General features: G+C 37.2%; 2 protein-coding genes across 2 annotated transcripts in view; one reads left to right on the top strand and one right to left on the bottom strand.

Moving 5' to 3' along the window:
• Positions 1-5,335, top strand: part of ASIC5 (acid sensing ion channel subunit family member 5) — a 23,675-nt gene extending 18,340 nt beyond the window's left edge. The window contains exons 8-10 of the mRNA XM_021544758.3: positions 942-1,110; positions 4,419-4,510; positions 5,136-5,335. Coding sequence (XP_021400433.2) covers positions 942-1,110; positions 4,419-4,510; positions 5,136-5,335 — 461 coding nt within the window. The remainder of the gene's footprint in view (positions 1-941; positions 1,111-4,418; positions 4,511-5,135) is intronic.
• GUCY1B1 (guanylate cyclase 1 soluble subunit beta 1) overlaps positions 1,374-21,698 on the bottom strand; it is a 59,203-nt gene continuing 38,878 nt past the window's right edge. The window contains exon 14 of the mRNA XM_085578866.1: positions 1,374-17,193. Within this exon, the coding sequence (XP_085434992.1) occupies positions 17,041-17,193 (153 nt within the window). The 3' untranslated portion in view covers positions 1,374-17,040. The remainder of the gene's footprint in view (positions 17,194-21,698) is intronic.

Genomic DNA, 21,698 nt, shown 5'->3' on the forward strand with positions numbered 1-21,698 from the left:
AAAATCCACAACCCCAGCATCCCTGGAGAGTATTTCAAATCATCTGCTAACAGGCTCAGATGTCTCCTCTGTGCTTTGCAAAAGTGAGAAGCCCACAAGCAGAGCAAATAGACACAACCTCTGCCACCCCATAAACGGGACAAATAGAGCATCACAAGCAGGGGATCACAGTACTCATCTCACAGTGATGGCTTATGATTTAGGAAACATGCCTTACAATTTTTCATCCACATTGTTTTTCTCTAGCCTTTCCAGATTTCTGTAAGGATTATTTTCTGTAATTCCCTGTTCAGACAAATGGCTCTCCACTTTCATGGCAGAATTTTATGACTTATCTTCAGTATTTGAAGAGACAAAGCTTTCCTTAAGCCTTCTTAGCTGTCTTGGGCCCCGTTATTAAATGGCAGACAGGGGTTAAGGTAAAGTGAACTTAGCTTACCAAGGTTTTTGTAGTTATCAGATGATAGCAGACTACAGCTGGAATTGCTCTGGAAGCTGTTTCTGTGCACTGAAATGAGCTGCACAGGCACTAAGGCAACAAGACCAAGGATACATACCTAAGAATTTAATTAGAAAAATAGCACAGAATGTGGAAAGTCTTCTGTTGTCTTTTTGTTTAGCTGTGGGTGAGAAATAGTAAGCACATAAAGCCCCAATGAAGGCAGAAAGAGGCGCTTAGAGGTGCTGTATTTCTTCGGAAAAAGTGAGAAAACTATATCAAAACTATTTCCTTTGTTTTTGTGCACCAGTTTCCTAAATGACTATTGCAAATACTTATTTGATCCTTCAAAACTGGTAAGTATCCACTTTTCCTGGGATAATTAATCCACACATTTATTGAAGAAAATTAAAAGTAATTTAGTTAAAGTTTTTTTAGCATTTTTTAAACTGTGTGGTTTTTTTAGAAATAATATATAAAATTATTTCTTTTGAAATTGCAGATAATATAGAGATAAAAGGATTATGTACCGTAGGAACACACAATTCCACTTGCCCTGCCCCATGTGAAGAAACAGATTATCCTACCACTGTCACCTATTCAAATTTTGGAGGAGAAAAAGCCATGAAATATTTTTCTACAAAACTGAAGAAAAGCTCAGAATACATCAGGTAATCTTGCTTAACAACTTGTCTAAGAAAGAAATTATTGATTCCTTTTAACCATGCTAGCAGAGAGTATGATGAAAATATGACCTTAAAAAGCTATTCTTATGTGGGTATTAATAATGTTATCTGTGAGAAAACAATCTCTTGGACAAAACTGGTTAAGATTTATAAAAATTCATATCTATATTGACATATATATGTATTATACTGATATATATATATTATATATATATAATATACTTAGATACACCTAAGACTGGATAACAAAGAATAGATAATGCAATTATAAATTACTATTCTCAATTACCTTCTCTCTCACTAATCTCTTATGTCAAAGTTTTTTGATCACTGTTTCGACTAGGAATAAAAAAATGTAGGGTTGTCAAAGCTATTCATAATCGATCCAGTAGAGAAGACAAATCTTCACACTTCCACAAATTAAGGCAATGAAAAACCACAAATAGATGCTGTATAAAGTTTTTCTCCTTTTAGCCTATTCCCAAAGGAAGTTTTGCAAGTACTGAAGACCTGGGTTTTATTGTAGCAGCAATGCCAAGCATTTTATAATATTTTCTACTGTTAGTAGAATTCCCTAACACTATTTATATTATAGAAGTTATTTAGAAAATCTTCTGCATCAATTCTCAGAAGGTAGCAGAAGAGTGAAACAAGATGGCTGTGTGTGACTGAAAGCACTACCCAGGAAAAGGAGGAAGAAAATTTAATACAGTTTCATATGCTGAACTGCCTCTTTCTCATAGCCAGAGATGTCAGCAGTACAAATAAGTATTAAGGCAGTTGCTACATGAACTCACAGTATACACAACATCAAAGCATGTTTGTCAACAACTGTAGAATATTTGGTTCATTAAATATCTATGAGTTTCCTCATCTCAGTGACTTTGGTTTTCTCACTTTTGAAGCCATCAGTCTGCAAATGCTGGCATATGTTTATACATGCACAGGAACTATAAAAATCATTAAATGGTTGGGTTGGACAGGACCTTTAATGGTCAAATAGTCCAACTCCCCTGCAATAAGCAGGGACATCTTAATCTACATGGGGTTGCTCAGAGCCTTGAATGTTTCCAGGCATGGGTCATTCACCAACTCTCAGGGCAACCTGTTCCAGTGTTTCACCACCCTTGTAAAACTGCCTTCCTTACACCTAATCTGAATCTACCCCCTCTTAGTTTACAACCATTACCTCTTGGCCTGTATCTACAGGCCCTATTAAAAAGTATGTTCCAAATGAACATTATGAAAATTAAACTTTTTATATACAAACAATATTAATCCCTTGAGGACATTTTATCTTCATTGATTATTTTATTGTCTGTAAACATCATGCACAACTCAGTAATTATTCAATTAAGCAAGGGAAAATACAGGAAATTCCCCAGTTACCAGGCCTTAACCAATAGCAATCCTGCCAACATATTAATGAGTACACATTTCAAACTATAAAACACAGAGATGTAATTATTTCTGAAGATGCAAGAAGGAAAAAGTTAAATATTTATTGCATAGTTCTGCTAGTAAATCCATTACAAGGGCAGGAGCCTTACTAACAGAATCTAGGAGAATATTATTATTTTTATACCTTAGTGCTGAGTTTTAGAATTATCACCCAAAGAGATAGAAGTGATGATTTTGTATAGAAAATACTTTATTTTCATGAATATTGTTAATGAGCTCATTGTCACTGTCAAACCAAAAACCTGCAGCTGTTAACACTTCTGAAGAATCATGGTAGGGTTTGGGTTGGAAGGCACCATAACGATCTGGATCATCTGCAATCCCTGTGGGCAGGGATACCACCCTCTACATCAGGTTGCTCAAAGCCCCATCCAACCTGGCCTTGAAGACTGCTAAGGATGGGGCATCCATAAATTCTCTGGGAAATCTCCACCTTCACAGTAAAGACTGTCTTCTCAGTATCTAATCCACACCTACCCTGTTTCAGTTTAAAGCCACTCCCCCTTGTCCTATCCCTACATGTCCTTGTAAAAAGTCCCTTTCTGTGTTTTTTTGTAAACCCCCTTCAAGTACTGGAAAGGTTGGAAGGCTGCTACAATATCTCTCCAGAGGCTTCTCTTTCCCAGGCTGAACAGCTACAAGCCTCTCAGCCTGTCCTAACAGGTGAGGTGCTCCAGCCTCTGATCATCTTCATGGCCTTCTCTGGGCTCTCTACATCCTTTTTACGATGGGAGCCCCAGAGCTGGACAAAACACCCCAGGGGTTCTGTTCTGCCCCTCAAGTCACTCCACTCTTGTGGACCTGCCCTCAGTGTTCTGGTCACTTTTCCTTTGCTGCAGTCCAGGCTGACTCTGAGGGCTGCAAGTGCACATTGCTGGTTCTTGTTCAGCTTCTCCTCAGTGAACACCCCAAGTACCTCCACTTAGGGCTGCTCTCATTTCTATTCTCTGTTCAGCCTGTACTTGTGCCTGTGCTTGCCCTGATCCAGGTTCAGTATGTAGCACCTGGCCTTGCTGAGCTATGTGAGGTTTGCACAGGCTCACCTCCCAAGCCTGTCCATCTCTCTGGATGGCATCCCTTCCCTCCAGCATGTCAGTCACACCACACAGCTTGGTGTCATTGACAAACTTGCTGAAGGAGCCCTCAGTGCCACTGTCCATGTCACTAAAAAGATGTTAAACAGCACTGGTCAAAATACTGTATTTGGACATTGAGCCATTGACATTGTTTTCTTCCAAACCAATTATTTTTATATTCAGTTTAAGACTTGGGCAGAGTGTTTCTACAGACAAGATACTATAAAGAAGAGCTCTTCAGTCAGTCTTGCTTCACGGGTCTTGCTCCAACTGAGATTTACCTACTCTTCTACTTTTGCAGCAGGCAAGAATATAATTAGATAAGTGAGGCTACTAGCAGAGGGTAGAACTGAACATCCAAATTTAGGACAAGCATGCTCTGCACAAACATGCCAATTGAAATTAACACAATTAACTATGCAGTTGCACATAATCAAGAGTCGTAGGCTACACTTTGCTTGACATTTCCATTCAAGTTTCTCTCAGTGACCTTTAAAAAATATGATTCTGCCCCACAGTACAGATTGAGAGCTACCTTTCCAACACAACAGGAAGATCTACTCCTGATAAACTGCTGTTTTGTTATTACAGTTTAGGGTTTTCTCCTCTCTAATGTAGCTAATTTTGATAAAATTCACCTAGCTTTTCATTAAAGACACCATCCCTCTCCCTGAACTCAGACCATGCTGACAGATGATGGTAAAATTGAGCAGAACTCCTGACTGTTTCAAGTAAACTCTATGTATTTGTCATTAGGCAAAACCTTGTGCGTATTGAGATTAAATATCATGATCTGAGCTACAAAATAACACAGCAGCAGAAGGCCTTGACTATCTCTGAGTTGCTTGGTAAGTGAATGCTTAGTATTTATTATTAATAATCAATCTAAAAACAATAATTAAAATAATTAAAAAAACACCAGACAACAAAAAATACCCATTTTTTAAATTCTCTCACCTCCTCAATAAAAAACTATGTGGACTTCTGAACAAGTCATAATTTTTATACTATAATAGTAATAATCATGTCTGTCTTGTGGTATTGTCTCCTGTCATTCCATTAAAGAAGCTGTGGTATGGACAGCAGCTGAGAGCAAGAATTAAGTTTGGCACTAGTTTATGGTTCTGTCACAGACAGGACTGTAAGAACAGTGACATTTTAGGGATTTGGAGAGGAGAGGGAGGGCATGGGGATGAGAAGCAAGGGAACAGCTAAAAAGGCATAGAAGCAGTAAATATTTTAGGTATCTGTTTCACAGTAGGATGTCTTGTGTGGTACTTGCTTTGTTTAGAATTTTCAAAACCACATTAGTCTTCTTCAGTAAACTTTCTTAAGGATATTAATTCTGTTTTCCTAAAGTGATGGATTATGTATATTGAATTTATGTAACACTTGAGCTTGGCAGGGTTTTGTTTGCTTGCTAGACTAAACCAGATGATTTGTATGACATATGTTTATTTCCTTCTATTACAGCCGATGTAGGTGGCCAACTTGGATTGTTTTGTGGTGCCAGTATGATTACAATCATAGAACTGTTAGAGTATATTTTTACTAACTTCTGTTGGATGTGCATCTTTCTTCTTTTGAAAGCTCCTGAAATGCCTCAATGGAACAATCCATCCCAGAACCAACCAACACATAAGGGAAAAAAGAGGGGAATACAAGAATGTTAATGGCTTGTAGAAGTCTGGAACTAATTGATTTCTTTTTAAGATACAAAGGACTGTAGAATTTTACACTCCTTCCTTCTCTGCTCTCCTTATTCTCCCTACTATTCCTAAAATGATTTAACTGTGCTAAATAACTTTAAAGAGTGCATTTCACAAATGCACTCTTTATATAAAGAAAAATTTCATATAAAGAAAAATTCAATCTTTAAATTTTATTTTAAAAAATTATTTTAGAATAACATAGCAAGTGATGCTGATATATGATACAATTTAGCATTCATAACTGAGTTTTTATCTTGTGTTTTGAGTGATGAGAAATAATACACATGCCAAATTATCTCACAGAAATTTCTTGATTACCATAAATATGGAGCATTGCTATTCTTAAAATGCTGGTTCCTTTTTAACAACTCTTATAGTAGGTTATCATTGTAACATATTCCAGTAAAGAATATGGTAACTTCACCTAGAACAATTAGAAATGTGCCTAATAGCAATAAAATTTACAGTACTATCTATCATCAATCTGCCAGCTACTACAGAGAAGCACAGGGTATCCAAGTGGATGGCAAGTGGGCAAACATGGGTTGAGTTCAGTGTTCAATGTCATGAAAATGATAATAAAGGCTAAAGGCTTCATCTAAGTCTTACTAAATATGAGTCTGTAATAACTTTATGACTTTGGTACTGATTCAGGGTTCCTGAACATTTAATTTTTGAAAGTGTTTAGAAAAGCTTCTGTCATTTCCTGCATCTGTTTGGGCCTACAGAGCAGTAGTGGTTTAGTCTTATGTTTTTTTTAAGAAGACTGCAGTGATTAAATAAAGTAATAAGTGTATTTACTGAAGAGCCAAGTCCTTATAGTCAGATATAAATGAAAATGCTACTGCTTGGCCATCATTGGCAACAGCTTCCCTTCAACATAAGCCCTAGGATTTGCAATTCAGGAAATAGTGGAAAAGTTTTTGCTACCTAGAAAGAGATGCCTTGATTTTTGTCCTCTAACCTTAAGCATATCTCAAAGGTTTTTTTCTCAATTCTTATTTATTGGTCACTTGACTTCTGCTGGGATTTTTCCCCCTCACTGTTACCAAGCACAGGCACATTTGGCTCAGCACCCCTATAAAAAGGTTGTTTTAACCCCACTGTCCAAGGTGTGCATTAGCCAACCCAGAGGAAGAATGGAAATAACAGAGCAAACATACTGCAATATTTCTCCAAAGACTTCTCCCAGCCTCAAACAGTTTCTAACTGTGGAATTCTTAAGCCAAAAGAAATTATAGGTTTCGAAGTAGGAACCAGGTATTATCTGACTTCTGGATAAAAAGAAAAGCAGGGTAAAGTTTAAACATAGTAATCAAGCACACCTTGTATTTCGGAGATCAAAGTGTTTTGTACCTATCAATCACAATGATTTGTTTTGTTTGCTTCTATTAATAAGGGCAAAATAAAATAACATCAGTATTGTAAGGACTAAAGAAAACAAAACTGGTATTGTTTCTGTCCAAAGGTTCACGTGAAATGAAGCACAGAACATGCTAAAAAAATCAGCTAAAAAAAGCACCAGTCCCCAGAAAGGGAACGTACTGAAATCTTTGCTTTAACAAGACTAAAATGACTTTTGCTTACTCCACTGACTTTGGACAAGGACAGCTGAAATCACAGCTTGGTTTCAGATTTTTTTAACATACGTGGCAAAAGGAGTTCTGAAGAAAGAACAAAGACTTGTTTTGCCCAAGGTCAAGTGACAGACTTGGATGTATTTTTTTCAGCAATGGTTTGTGATAAGATTATATAAAGCAAATTATTCCCCAGCACAGCTAAATTTAGCAAGTGTGCTGTGCAGCAGAGCAGAAGTAAGGGTGCTTTTGTATTCTGATGTATGACTACTCCTCTGTTATGGCAATAGAATTTTAAAAAGTGTTAAGGAAATGTCTGGCTTTACTGACTGGGTGACAATGTCATATCTGTAAGGACAGCAGAAGCAAGTTATTTTAACAGTTTGAACAGATCACCTCCTAATTTAGCATTACTTTGTCACTTATTTATTCAGTTTTCCTTTTCACAAGAGCATATCCATGCACCAAGTAAACATGCTGGCAAGCTTTTCCCATACCAATTGATTCTAAAATGGTAGTCCTAACAATGAAATTAGTTTACATGTTTGGGAAGGCTCCCTTGGGCTCCTCCCAAGTCCTTGTCTAATTTGCAAAAAAAATTGAAACATAGAATTTTGTAAAAACAATTTAAAATATATTTTTAAATGCATTCTGTAGAAGTAATTAAACTTTAATGCTGTAGAGAATCTCACACTGTTGCATACATTTTCTGAAGAACACAGGAAAGCAATTTAGTTATGTGGATAATGACCTGTGTTTGGGAGCTCTGGATATTATAGTTTTGCATTCACTTAAGGATTTTTATAAGTATTTTTAACAGAATATTGTTTATATATAGAATTTTATTTATACATAGTATTAATTTTCAACCCCTGGTTAGAGTATCAGAGCTCCTTGTACAAGGAAGACAGACTTAAACTATCAGAGAACTTGCCATGAGAGAATGGGGTGGGGGAAAGTTGGAGATATTCTATTGCAATGTACATGGCAGACAACTCCAAAGGAGTGCCAGAAAGTAAGGAATTATCCAATAAGAAAATGCATTTTTTTCCCCAAGGAGTTCAGGAGACAGATCTGGCACTTGCTTATTTGGCAAAGTAAAATGTAGAATGTACAGAATGGTCTGTACAGAAGGATTTGAAGCAGATTCTCATGGCATAGATGAATTCACTGCAACATTTCACCAGTAGATGCCCCACTTACCTTAGGCTGCTGCTCACAAGGCTTCTCTTGCACAGTTGATTTCTCAGCACTTAGAGAATTTCACAGTGTAACTGATGCCACATTGTTTCCCCCTGGTTAATGATGTATCAGCTGGGGAAATATTTCAAAGGAGCTTCTGACGAACCTGCCATTATTTAGACCGAACTAAGAGACATCATCTTTGCAGCACTATGTTTAAATTGATTTCTGAGGAAAACAAACAAACGTATACAGCCATCCCCACTCTGCATCAAAACAAGCTACCAAAGCATTTCTTAAGTAGCTTATACAAGCCAGCTATCTAATGTTGCTTAAGAAAGTATTATCCTCACCAACTCTTTAAGGTGAAACTATGCAGGGGGAGAAAATTATTTCTCTATATAATCACTCAAGTTTGAAGGTAGTTAGCTGTGCCTACACCCTAGCCCAAGTGTTTGCACTGTGTGTGAATCTGGTGTTGGCAAAACTTCAGAAAATAACTCTTCCTCACCTGAGCAGTACCTCATGGCAGCATGAAACAGCCAAGTTTCTCACAAATAAACATTGCCTCACAGTTGCTCAGTACTTTGGAAATCCAAACATCATCATGCAATTCTGAAAACTCCCAGACTAACATAAACCATAGTGTTTTACTCACACTGTCCCTCAAAGTGTGAAGTGTTTCCAGAACTTCATACTTCTGTACACAGAAGTGAATATCCCTTATTAGACTATAAACATTAGTACATCTTGTCACACTAACTGTATCCAGAGTTAAACACACTTTTTTGTGTTGGCAGTTGGTGTGCTTAATAAACTCAGGATACAGGAAATATTTCCAACTTTGTACCATACTAACTAATTAGTGCAACGCTGAAACATTACAGGATTATAAATGATAAATTCTGTAAAGTGAGGATACTGCTGCAGATCCAGGGTTAGCATCACATCTTGTTCATGTTGCATATGGCCATCCTGTGCTGTTAACCCTCTTGCACTCTGTCCCTTTATCCAGCAGGAGATGCTCACCTCTGTTCACTCCTCACTAAAAGTAGTCACCACAAGAAGGAAAGCTTCTTTTGAACACAAAAACTTCCAAATGGCTCTTCCCACTACACACTTTATGTGATGTTTAGACAGGGAATTGATGTTTAAACAGGGAATCCCCATCTATCTCGTCTCAGGACAGAAATGCCCAAGGTGGTGGGTGTTTTGTGGTTTTTGGTTTGGTTTAATTACTTTTTAGCATCTTTTGGGATCAGGACTACTTCCACAAAACTCTGAAAAAGAGGTTCACACATGTAGCTATTCCCTCCCGAGTGAAATTCTAAAACAATTCTATCTCCAGAGAAGAATGTAATTTTGCAACAGGAAGCCTGGTTAAGTGCACATCTAGTTTTGTCTTGCTAATTCTTGGGGGTTACTTTCAAAGAAATAACCCTGAGCTCTAGAAAATTTAGTACCACTTCCAGTACACTTCAAGGTCCTTAATGGAAAGGATGCTAGCTCACATTATAATTTTGTGACACTCAAAGCCACTCTCCCTTTAGCCAGTCATTTTGAGTTAAAGAGAGGAACACTAAATAAACACAGGCTTGTCCCTTGTGGATATCAATCTCAGCACAACATTGGGTTTCCTTATCTACTTCTACCTATATAAGACTTGGAAAACAGGTGTGCAAAGCAGGATTGATGATTACACACTTGACCATTCCTGATGTACCCCTCACATACTGTGAATCAGCTGGAGATAAGAAATGGGAACTGTTACAAGGAATGTTCTCATGGACAAGCTGTAAAAAACGTGGGTTTGTCAGGGCTGCACACATACCACAGAACATGCAAAAACAGTTCATTAAAAATGAAAATTTTCTTCTGGTGTTTTTCAACTGAACCCATATGCCTCCCACAACAATGACTCAATTCTTAAGCAGTTTCCATAACTGATACTCCCAATAACTTTAGCTAAGAATTTTTAAATAACCCCTTTTCCTGAGGTAACCAACAGGTCTAGGTGTACACTATCTGCAGAGAAAACATACTTAGAAGGCCCACTGTGAATCTTGGCTAATAGGACTAGCCCAGGAATGCTTTCCTGTTGTTCACCTGGCCTGCTACATTTTTAACCCTGAATTACACTGAATGTTTCTAGACCGCTTGCATAGGACTCATATTACTTGCTAAACATTTTGATCCAGAATTCAGCAGAAATTTTCCAACCTTAACATGCCAACAACTTCAGACCATGCCCACGTAAATATACAGTTCACTTATAGATGGTGCATGCTCTAGTCTGGAAGTGCTGCATCACATCTTAATCTTCTCCTGCAATCTGAAGAAATGGAATTTTCTGGGGTTGTTTTAGTCCAAACATCTAAGCAATGTATGAATAAAAATGACAAACAATGTCCCACATGAAACAAACCAGGTGTGAGAAAAAAAAGGCCTATTTGACTGGAGAAATATCAAAAAAGTCTGTTTTAAAACTAATTGCTGTTTAAACATGGAAGTCAAGCAAACAGTAACAAGTGGGAGGGGAAAAAAATGAAAAAAAGGCAGTACTGTTACTAAGAGACCTACATAATTCTAAAAAAAATACCTGAGGGAAATGAAGTCATAGAGTGCAGTACAGCACCAGATTTTAGAGAATTTATTTGTCCTGAAGCATAAGTTGCTCCTTGGTTTTTTTTTTTTGTTTTGTTTTGTTTTTTTTTGTTGTTGTTGTTGTTGTTGTTGTTGTTGTTGTTGTTGTTGTATTTTTTGTTTTGTTTTGTTTTTTCCCCCCAGTATTCCAGTCCAGACAAGGACCATGCTGTGTGAAGTACTTCATGGACCCTGTTCTAAAGGTCCTTCAGCTTTAGAAAACTTTAAGACACCTGTTTTGCTCCTCAATTCAAAGCACCTGTGTGTTTGGGAAGCCACTTTCCATGGTCAGATAAGAAAGTGTGGTTAGGCAGGCAATGGCAACTACCTTTTCTCTCATTCTTACTTCTTGCACAGAAAAGATGTCTCAAAACAAATGAATGGCCTTAATAGTAAGCAGAGAACAGCAAGCACTCTGTCATGTGACAGCCATGGGTTTGAGTTATGTGGACAGAACAACTTCCTGTCACCCAGTTGTTTTGATGACATCTTTGGGTTTGCTCCAGCAAATACTCACCCACATAAGCTCTGCTGGTGACACTAGCAAATACTGCATTATGAGGTTTATATCTATATTTGGAAACAATCTATTTGTTCTTTATTGCTGACACATGGGTGATTTCTAACTGGCTGGCATTGCTAGTTTCTGCAGACTCCATGGGAGGTTTTTAGTACAATAAGAAACTTTTGCCAGAAAACTCTGTCTGAAAATTAAGAACATTATTAGCAAATTAGTAATGATAGTCAGTTCCAAAGATGCACCCAAGGGTGAAAACCATCTCTTTAGAGAACAGGAAGGGGTAGGTTCCAATTGAAAAAGAGAGTATTTCTCATGATGGAATAGTTCATATCTCCGAGGAAAATCAGGAGGGCTGAGTTGCTGTGCTAAGGGAAACACAGACTTTTATTTTCTCAACCTGTGTGTCTTTCATAATGCCAAAAAGGAAATAAACCTTCTAAAGGTATAATCTTCTACTGAGTTACCACGCAGCAATAGAATTCAGCTCTTCAGCTCTATTAATTAACCCCTACATAAAACACTAATCACATTTTCAGTGTAAAGTCAACAAATATAGTTCTGAATTCAACTGCGTAATGCTGACATCTTTGCCTTAATAAAGAACATAAACATCTCCACAAATTGATCAGTAATTTACACGATATCAAGAACAGACCTAGGATGTCCTGTAAGGAAAACATGCAACAGCTACTTATCAATATGAATGTCATTAACAAACTTTATGGAATAGTGGTTGAAGCTAGCAAAATTCTCCAGGGTTATAAAAGGACAATGTTTGATTTTTTTTTTTCAGTCTCCCTGTCTTGATTTATAAATACTATGCTACTCAAAATCTTTCTACCTTCAAATAATCAGCAGAAAGAGGTTGAGGGTTAATTTCTGAGATTATTCAGCAATCAGCTGAACAGAATGACTCTCCTGCTGAAAAAGCTACAAGTGGAATGGATTTTTATCACATATTCTGAATCCATGCATTGGGTTTTGTATTTACTAAGAGCAGGTTAATTAAATAAAGCATATATAGGACTTGATAATTAAAATTAATCCACAGTTCACGTGCATCAACAGATGAGTATTTGCCCTAAGGAGGTGAAGGATAGCAGATCCAGCTCCATAAACCAAAAGATTTGGCCATGTTTACAGAATCTGTTAGTACCCAAATTCTTTTCCTCTTTTTCTGTAGAAAAGCAGCAACATTGCTTGGTACTGTTGTTGCTTTGGATGCAGATAGAAGAAAAAGTTCTCAGCAAAGACCTGGGCCTGCAGCACCTTGCCCAGGTCCCCTGCACCCACAGAGCCACACTGCCTCTGTTACCGAGCAAGGCAGGCGCATCCCAAATGCTGCTGCTGGTGCAAGTGGCCAGACAACGAGAGAAGCCCAAAGGAGGCCTTGTGCTCAGGAAGCAACAAATCTCTTTTGCTTCACCCTCCTGATTATCTGCTCCACCTCCCCCTGCGGGAAGGAAAGCGCCATAGTTGAAAAAGCCATGGCAGTGCTTAAGGTTATTGCCCGACTAATCTGTGTGCTGGTGGGTGGGACTATTCCCTTCATAGCCTAATTACCCACTCAGAATCCTATTACACTGATTACTGCTAATTTTTTTTTTGCACCAAGCTGTGAGCTGATGGAGTTCTCCCACTTGCTTTTTGTTTTTCCACAAGCAGGGGGCTTTCCAGCATATGTTCCTTGTTTAGGAGCAGGAGATGTTCCAACCTGACCTAGTGGCTGCAGTTAGTAACTCTAATGACCTGTGGATGTTTTCGAGTAGACTGAACAAAGAAAGCAGCTCTGATAAATGCAACCCAAAGTTCACATCTGCATTACTGAGATGCACAGAAGGGAAAGGAAATTGTTACAGACACAGATGAGGGAAAGAAGCAAAGACTCTTTAATATCAGTCCCTCTAGTTTGTCCACATCCTCATAATTAACAATGGAAGTAGTTTGAAGGCTGCAGAAATGCAGAACAGAATAGAAGCAGATGCAGGGAATTTTGGCATACTCCAGGTATGAGCAACAGCCTGGAAATAATATATTAGTTCTTCCTGTTTTGCAAGTATTTTTAATTCCTGTCTTAATTTCAGTGACACTTTCAGTACCACTTGTCTCAGCAGAACTTTTCCTGTGTATTAACCAGAGGGCTGTAGAGAAAATGAATATAAGCTACAGGAAGAGATGTGTAAAATGGACTACTCTGCATCAGGAGTGATACTGTTGATCAGCAGAAACTCCTAGCAGAAAAGTGAGCACTCTACAATAGAAGCCACTCCTGAAGTGCTGATAAGCTATTTCAAACAATTAATTAGCAGACCAGATAATGGTTTTTTGTAGCAGTGTTACACTTGCCACGGGCCTCCACATTCATGGGGGTAATAAAATCAGGCACTATGAAAGCAGAAATGACCCAAAAATCTTTCCATGAGAAATTATAGACAAATTTGAATGTTAAGAAAGACTTGTCAGTGTAATATCTTTGGCTTGTAATTCTTAAATAGTTAAAACAAACTATCTCTTCAAATATGACCTACATTGGAACAACCTTTAGTTATTTCTAGGACACTTTCCTTCTAAGAGCCCCATGTAAATGTAGCTATACGAATGCTGGGTGCTGCTTGGGCAAAGTTGAACTCCTTTTCTTGAACTGAAGTAACAACACTGTTGTTAAATAAACTTTACCAAAATGTTACCAAAGATCTGTGCCATTGTAACCATGTCTTATGTAACATGTTGGAATATTGTATCTTCATTTAAAATTGCAGCTTATGTTACATGCTTTTACACATGAGAGATGTTACAATACAAAGTACTGACACATCATCAGAGACAAAACACCTGATTTGTGTACTCCTGAACTAAAATATGACCTATCGATTTTGGATAGCATCAATAGCACCAGTAATATATGAAACAACCACAAATATTGGACTGACTTCTGAAAACCAAAGCATAGTCAGCAGACAAGAAAGCAAAACGCTTTTGATGTTCTTCAAGATGCCAGGGGCAGTCAAGGGTAAGGTGAAAATTTAGCACTTAGTAAAAACAAAACCCATGAACTAAAAGGATGGACAGTGTTCCTTGACAGCTATGCACCATGGCTTGGAAAACAAGGTTCAAGTGAAAACTGAGATTGAGTCTCTCATAGAGATAGAAATGTCATCATTAACACGGCACTTTTGCCCAGATAGCCTCTCCTTTCAGACTTAGCAAATGAGCAATGGAAGGAAGCAATTGCTTTCAAAACTAAACACTTACCTGTATAAGCAAAATTTATCTTTATTTTCTTCCAGTGTCAAAAGCAAAACAGTAGTTATTTCCATGGTCTTCCTTTGAATTGAGTATCTCAGGAAAGCAAGTTCTTCCAACAGCTGATTACTCTAGAATTGCAGTCTGTACACCACTCATGCTACTCCATGCAAGAGCGTTCAGCACTCAACTGTGTGTGAGTATATATACACAAGCATCTATAAAGCTTGAAGGGCAGGATGATGTGGGAAAGGCTGTGTGAAAAGACATGAATTCTTATTTTGTGGGCAAGTTTCTTATCCTCTACATCAATACAAAATTGCCCAGAAACATATATAGAATGTGATAGAAAGTGAGGCTTGGATTTCTTGTACAGGTAGCTGAAGTTCTGAATGTTTCACTACAACTTCTGTGGAATAAGGGTACTTACATTTCAGCCTCCTCCTTATACGAGCTCCTTTTTTTTTTTTTTTTTTTTTTTTTTTTTCCGAAATTACGTTGTTTCTGAACACTACGTAGGAAAGATTACTACTACTACTACTACTACTACTACTACTACTACTACTAGGAAAGATTTATTGACTTGCACAAAATATCTGAAAATAATAAGGCATAACAAGCTGTCTTTTCTTTCCAGGAACCTTACACACAGTGTTTAGGACTTGTAAGAAATAGATGTGCATTTCTTCACTTAATACACTGCATACTTCAGTGTGATTTATGAGTGTGGTTCATTTTTCGTACACTTCATTAGAGCATTATGCTCAACTGACACGGGCTGGCGGCAGCAATACTGAACTCAACAGTTTTACTTCTCATATGAAAACTATGGCCTTGTAGTTTTTGTGGGAGGTTTTGTTTGGTTTTATTCTTAAACAAAGGCTCAAAGACTATTAGCTTAATTGGTCTCCGGTTCAGGATCATGATTAACACCAGCTAGGAACTGTGAACATTTTCAGCCTTTTGTTGGGGCTCAGCTATGTTCTGTCATTTTAATCACAAATCAGTTTTTAGAGCACTAGACAGGACAGTGTAAAATCAGTTTTTAAACGCTAGAATGACCCAGACAACCTACAATATAAAAAGGCACACAGGTTTCCTGCAAGAGCTGCATAGCTTATGAACAGATAGATCCTCAGACACAAAATTGCTGCCCTTGAAAGCACAGCTGTCCTGTGGTGTTGAATCTGTATTAGGTGCATAATCATCTCTGGAAAACAATGCCAATCTGAATGCTGGATATGGGGAATAGTCTGGGACAAAACCTTCATAACAGAGATCACACATCTTCATCCCAGAAAAATAATCACAATATTGTTTTCACATTCCACTGTTGTCATTATCTCCAAAATAGTTACATTGGCAAAAAGACCCGTTGATTATGTTGAAATTGAACATTAGTGTTTTCCTGTTAATAACAAAAAATGAATTGGTAGAGACAGCATGTGTTGTTGCAGTTTTTCCAAACTGTCACCTAAAGTCAGACAGACATCTAAAGAACAATAGAAAAAACCACAGTGCCTTGTATGTGCAGCTATAGATCTATAGATTAGGGAATGGAGCCTCTTTTTTTTTTGTTGTTTTTACAGTTATATTAGCATAGTTCTGTTTACCGGCTTATTACTTGCTCCCCCACCCCTTGTCATGGTCAGGTCAGTGCATGAAATGACAAGAGTTTCAGACTATCTCCCCCATGAAAGAAAGGATCTTGGTATAATAAAAAATAAAATCTTGTTAAAATAAAACAGGACTGTTAAGTCCAGTAACTTCCCTTTACTTGGATACCATAAGCCAACACAGTGACTGGCAGAACTAATTTACAATTGCCCAAAAGATCCCATTTGTACCAGTATGCTGACTGCCTGGAGAACTTAAATACTAAATTCTCAAGTTCTCATAATGCTAGAATCCAATGACCCAATTTTTTTTTTTTTTTTAATAATATTTGGTGGCTCTAGAAATGCACGGAATAACCATTTTACAGTTTGTAACAATACAGTAAAGCATTGACTTGTCTACATGGTGAATGAAAAACACATTTCAGTATACAGACGTCTCAGGTTTTGCTCTGGTCCATGGATACAGGTGATGCTGACAAAGCCATAGACATTGCAGAGTACAAGAATGTATATTGCAGTGCATGACTACCTGCATCACATTCATGTATTAGCCTTAGATTTCACTAGAGGTTTGTTTAAAGCAAAGGTCCTGGGGCCTCCAGCACCACCCAGTTTTTATTCCTATCACATGCTAGCACATCCCTTCCTATTTCCTTCTTGTGCCTTTCAAAAGTGAGCTTGGAACCAATCAGACATGATTTGCACTACCACCTTATACAGTGGAACCAAGCTATAAAAAAAACCAAAGAATTTCACATAACCTTATTGGTTTTGTCTTCATGTGTCCCTGCTGGAGATTGACCTTTACAGAGAATCACAGTTTGGAAAACAACTCTAAGACCAACGAGTCCAACTGTTAACTTAGCACTGCTGTGTTCACTGCTAAACCACATTCCCAAGTGCTGCATCTAAGTGCCTTTTGAACAGTTCCAGGGATGGTGATTCCACCACATCTCTGGGCAGCTTATTCCAGTGCTTGACAACCCTTCCTGTATGCAGATATCCAAATGAGCGTCTCATCCATTGTTTATCATTCTGTTTAAAAAGAAATCAAACATGAAGTTATGTCCCCAGAAGTTGTTGCTACCAAGGACTGAACCAGCAGTTTGGAAGCCAACTGCAGTGCCCATTTTAAGACAGCAGCAGTCACAGTGCCCTGCACAGCCAAAGCACAAACACCACTGAAAATCAATTTCCCTTGCCTTCTGATTTCAAAGGAATGCATAAGATCCAGGAGATTCCAAACAACTAAGCATTCCACAATTTGTGATCGTTGCTGATCGCCCTTTTTTTCTCTTGTTCCAGTTTTTCTTTTTTAAATAAAATTACCAGGATAAAATACATCCATGTATAAAGACCTTTGAAACAGACTTTGGTGATTATTCTGCCTCATGTTTCAGCTAAAGCTTCTACTGAAAAGGCAAATCACTACAGTTAAATAAAAGAGGAAGTAGAACACACATAGAAGAATTAAATACCTGAATAAGTGTGTAACTGTTAGCTGAGAGTAATATTTAACCAAACTATAAATTTAGTAGTTGAATGCAGCATTTAAGTGAAGACCAGTTTTAGTAACAGAAGTGGTTAAGTGCTTAAACTGTACTGAGATAAAAAGCTCTTACATGAACACAATATGAGCTATTATTCTATGCTTTAAGAAACTGGTTATGTTACAAAGCAGCTTAATGGGAACTCTAATATTTTGAAATTATTAAGAAGATAAAATAGAAACCCAGAGCATTATTTTTCTGGCATATCTTCCATCAGCTTGAAGTTGCAGTTTCTTCAGAAGCATTTGCATATGAATTATATCAATACACAATCACAGCTGTCACAATTCCATGTCTTTTGAAGTCACCATAAAGTTCTTGTAGGCTTGAACAGCTTGATCAACCCAAATTGCTGCTATGTACCTATCTGAGAGAGAGCAACCTCTATGATGTCTTGGGATGTGTTGCTGTCTGGCAGTGAGATGATGGGGAAGAAAGTATGAGGTTTCCTCTCCTCATTTCCCATTGCTAAAGCTTGGGTTGCTGATGTACATCCTGCTTAAAACATACAGCTAATAATGCTTGATTGTTAAATATTGCTCAAGGGTTTCAAAGGAAGGTGTTATGCAGTTTTGTCACCTCATCTACTATTTTTGAAGCATTAAGCTCAACATTTTGAACACTACTTTAATTTGAGGATGTGATCCATTAACCTGGATATGTGAGACACTTGGACATTTGCAAACACTGGAACAATGCCTCAACAATTTATTTAAATATTAACTGCAAATTATTTAATGGATAATTTTTTTTTTTGTATCAAACAATGAAATGAAGTTTTCTACCCAACAAAAATCAAAATATTTCTAGAAGTCCGTGGAAAAAATAATTTATTGCAATTTCTTTTGCACATTAACATGAAACATTTATACATATATATTCTGTGCTAATAAGATATACTAGATATAGACAATTTTTTATACACAAAGTAATTGCACTATTCTATTTTATAATGCAAATATTCAGAAATGATCAGTCAGAAAAGAACAGATACTATTCACATAAAAATGCACTATATATTAAAGTTATGGAAGGTCTATGCATCTGAAAGCTTGTCCACTTTTACTAACTGCATCAGCTGATGAAACACACTATGTCCCTTTCCAAGCTTTACATCCCTTAATTGTGTCATGCCAGGAATATTACCAGGCCCTCTCAAGGAATAAATTAAGATCATTTCTGAAATTAGAGACCAAAAGGCAACCACGTCAACCATCAGCATGCCTTCCAACTCCAGGGGCTACATAGGATGAGAATCAATGCACTACAAGTGGTCTAAAATTGTCCTGCAATCTATTATTAATATGACAATTTAATTTAGTTTATATAAATCAATGAAAAATACATTGCAAGTGAACAGTATTTCAGGAGAAGTACACTGGCACATGCTTCAAATGGCAGTATCAGAAAAACAGCTGTCCCCTTCCAATACAGAAGATGTTTACAGTGTCCACAAAGGGAAAATGCAGAATGATATCAAATGAGAAACCTTTTTCCAACCAGGAATTTACAGATCATCAAGTGTTATTCACAAAATGAATGAGAAGCATGGTAATAGCAGAACTAAATCTGATACCATTTATGCAATAATTTTCGTAATGCTGCTTTAGGTTTTTTTTTTTAATATAGTTCCTTGGGTTCATTGTTCTGCCTATCAACTGAAATACCTATCTTTCAAGAAATGTCATCAATTCACATAACCACAGTACTTCAGAGATGAAGATGAAGATGTGAAGCATCAGGTTGAAGTGGTTAGTTGTGGCGTGCACACTACGCAATTTCATTCAATATTATCTGGTGGTAGGAATGGTCACATGACTGACATGCAAAAATGCATATCAAAAAAAGGAAAGCTTGAAATACATGCTCATAGCAGAGATATAACAGTACCAAACAATAAGGACAAAAAATTAGTAAGCAAGCCCAGAGAAAAATGGTAAGTATGACTTCAGGAGTAGGGCAAAAGACAATGGTATTGCACATGGCGATGGGAGATACAATGTGGAAGAACATCCATAACATACTCTTACTGCCTGGCACCATATTTGGAGGCAGTATTGCACCCTATTCAGCGTCCTCTTCCCTCAGCTCAGAAAGCATCTTGCTTTGTTTCCTTGAGAGCATGCAAGCAGAATTTGAGAAGTAAGGAATTTTCTTTGAAGCAAACAACATGGTGGGTTAATGTAGTGATAAAATACATTTTACAACTTGCAACCAGTATCAGCAAATAATAAAAATTTAAAAAAACAAAAAGCATAGGTAGTGCATATATTTCTTTTATGTGTCTTGTATGTAGGAATGAAACAATTCCTACAGCCCTGGTGAACTACCAGCTCTGCCTGAGATATTTCAATTTGTTCCCACCAGTAATGTGGGAACAGAGCAGAAGAGAAAGATATTAAAAACTGCAGAAGGAGAAAAATTGCAGTCATACATCTGAGGCTCTTGGCAAGATTTATTTTTTACAACAAATCTGTTTCTCAAAAGACAAACTTCAGCTGAACCTCTGTTAAAATAATGACCATGGTCATAACTAATCTTATGCAAACAAGCAGATACAAAGTGAATAATTGGTAACAGTTGCTTTTTTTCTACATGCATTTCTGATCCAATTCTACTTATTGCTGTACTGGTATTATGGAATAGATATCAGAGAAAAAAAGTGAAGGAGCAGCACTCCAAACCAACACTTATTCTTGTAAATTAGGTCTTTCTCAGAAGTAACTGCTGCTCATGGGGACTGATATTAGAGATGTCAACCCTGGAATCAAGTTTGAGGCATGCTGAGCTGCTTCAGCCCTATCATTTTCTACTGGCCTAGTAAAGAAACAGCATATTTTTAGCCTTGGTTTCACATCTCTTATGGCATCTGTAAACATTTTGTCCTTTTTCCTCACCATGTCCTTATCACTGGTCTTCAGAGTAAAATATGCTGATAGATTTGCAAATGCTGAGCTAATAACTCTCCAACAGATATAATGAAAAGCAAAATAAATCACTAATGTGCATCAATCCTAGACTGAAGATACTGGAGGTAGAAAACTTCACAGTAAAAACATAATTAGCAGAAGTATCTTCAGGATGATTTAAGAAATATTTTCATGCTTACTTCTATATGCCACTTCTTGCAATATTCTCGAGTGACCTTTCAGGAAGTTTACCATAAATTTTCTGAATATATTTAAACACGCCCTTATTTATTGTTACGTACAGATCCCCTGTGCATAACAGTAAGTGGCATTGCACAAAATAATACATTAGCATTCTGAAAAACATTCTGGAAAGAAAACCAAGACCACATGTGTGCATAAAGCAAAGTGGTTAAAGTTTAAAGTGATCAAACATACAAAGTTGGTTCTGATTTCTGCTTGTGGATTAAAACACTTATGCACAGCCTATAAAGTGCCATAAAAAACATGAAGAGTACGTTCACAGGAGAAATAGTTCAGAAAAATCTTAAAGGAATAAAATTTTGTGCATCTTTTGTGTATGGATAGATGGCATTGTGCAAGCAGTGGAAAAGAATCAAAAGGTTAGAGGAATATATTCTTTCACTTTTCAAAGTCATTTCTGAAAAAATGACTATCAGTTCACATCATCACATCAGTGTATTTTTCTATTCTCCTATGCTCCCAAACTTAGTACAATTTACAAGAGACACCTCTCTTGGAAAAAGTCCTTCTGTCTCTAAGAATTACATCTATAACTGAATTTCAGAATTAACAAAAACGAACAAAATTAGAAATGCTTTTTCAATGTGCTTAAAATGTGAGTTGTAAGTGCTCCTGAAAATCAGGTTCACAATACATCTCAGTCAGGTTTATTCCTGCCCCCATGTCTCCCTCTACAAAACTCAATTATTGGATAATAGTATCAGAAAGTGTCTCTCAGGACTGCTGTGAGGATTAACAAAACCAGCTGCTGTACAATATCTCTGAAAGTATTTAACTATCTGAACCTTATATTCATATTAAACATGTGTTAGGCTAA

Source organism: Lonchura striata, chromosome 4, assembly GCF_050655825.1.
Source record: "Lonchura striata isolate lonStrDom1 chromosome 4, ASM5065582v1, whole genome shotgun sequence".
In the NCBI taxonomy this organism is placed as follows: Eukaryota; Metazoa; Chordata; class Aves; order Passeriformes; family Estrildidae; genus Lonchura; species Lonchura striata.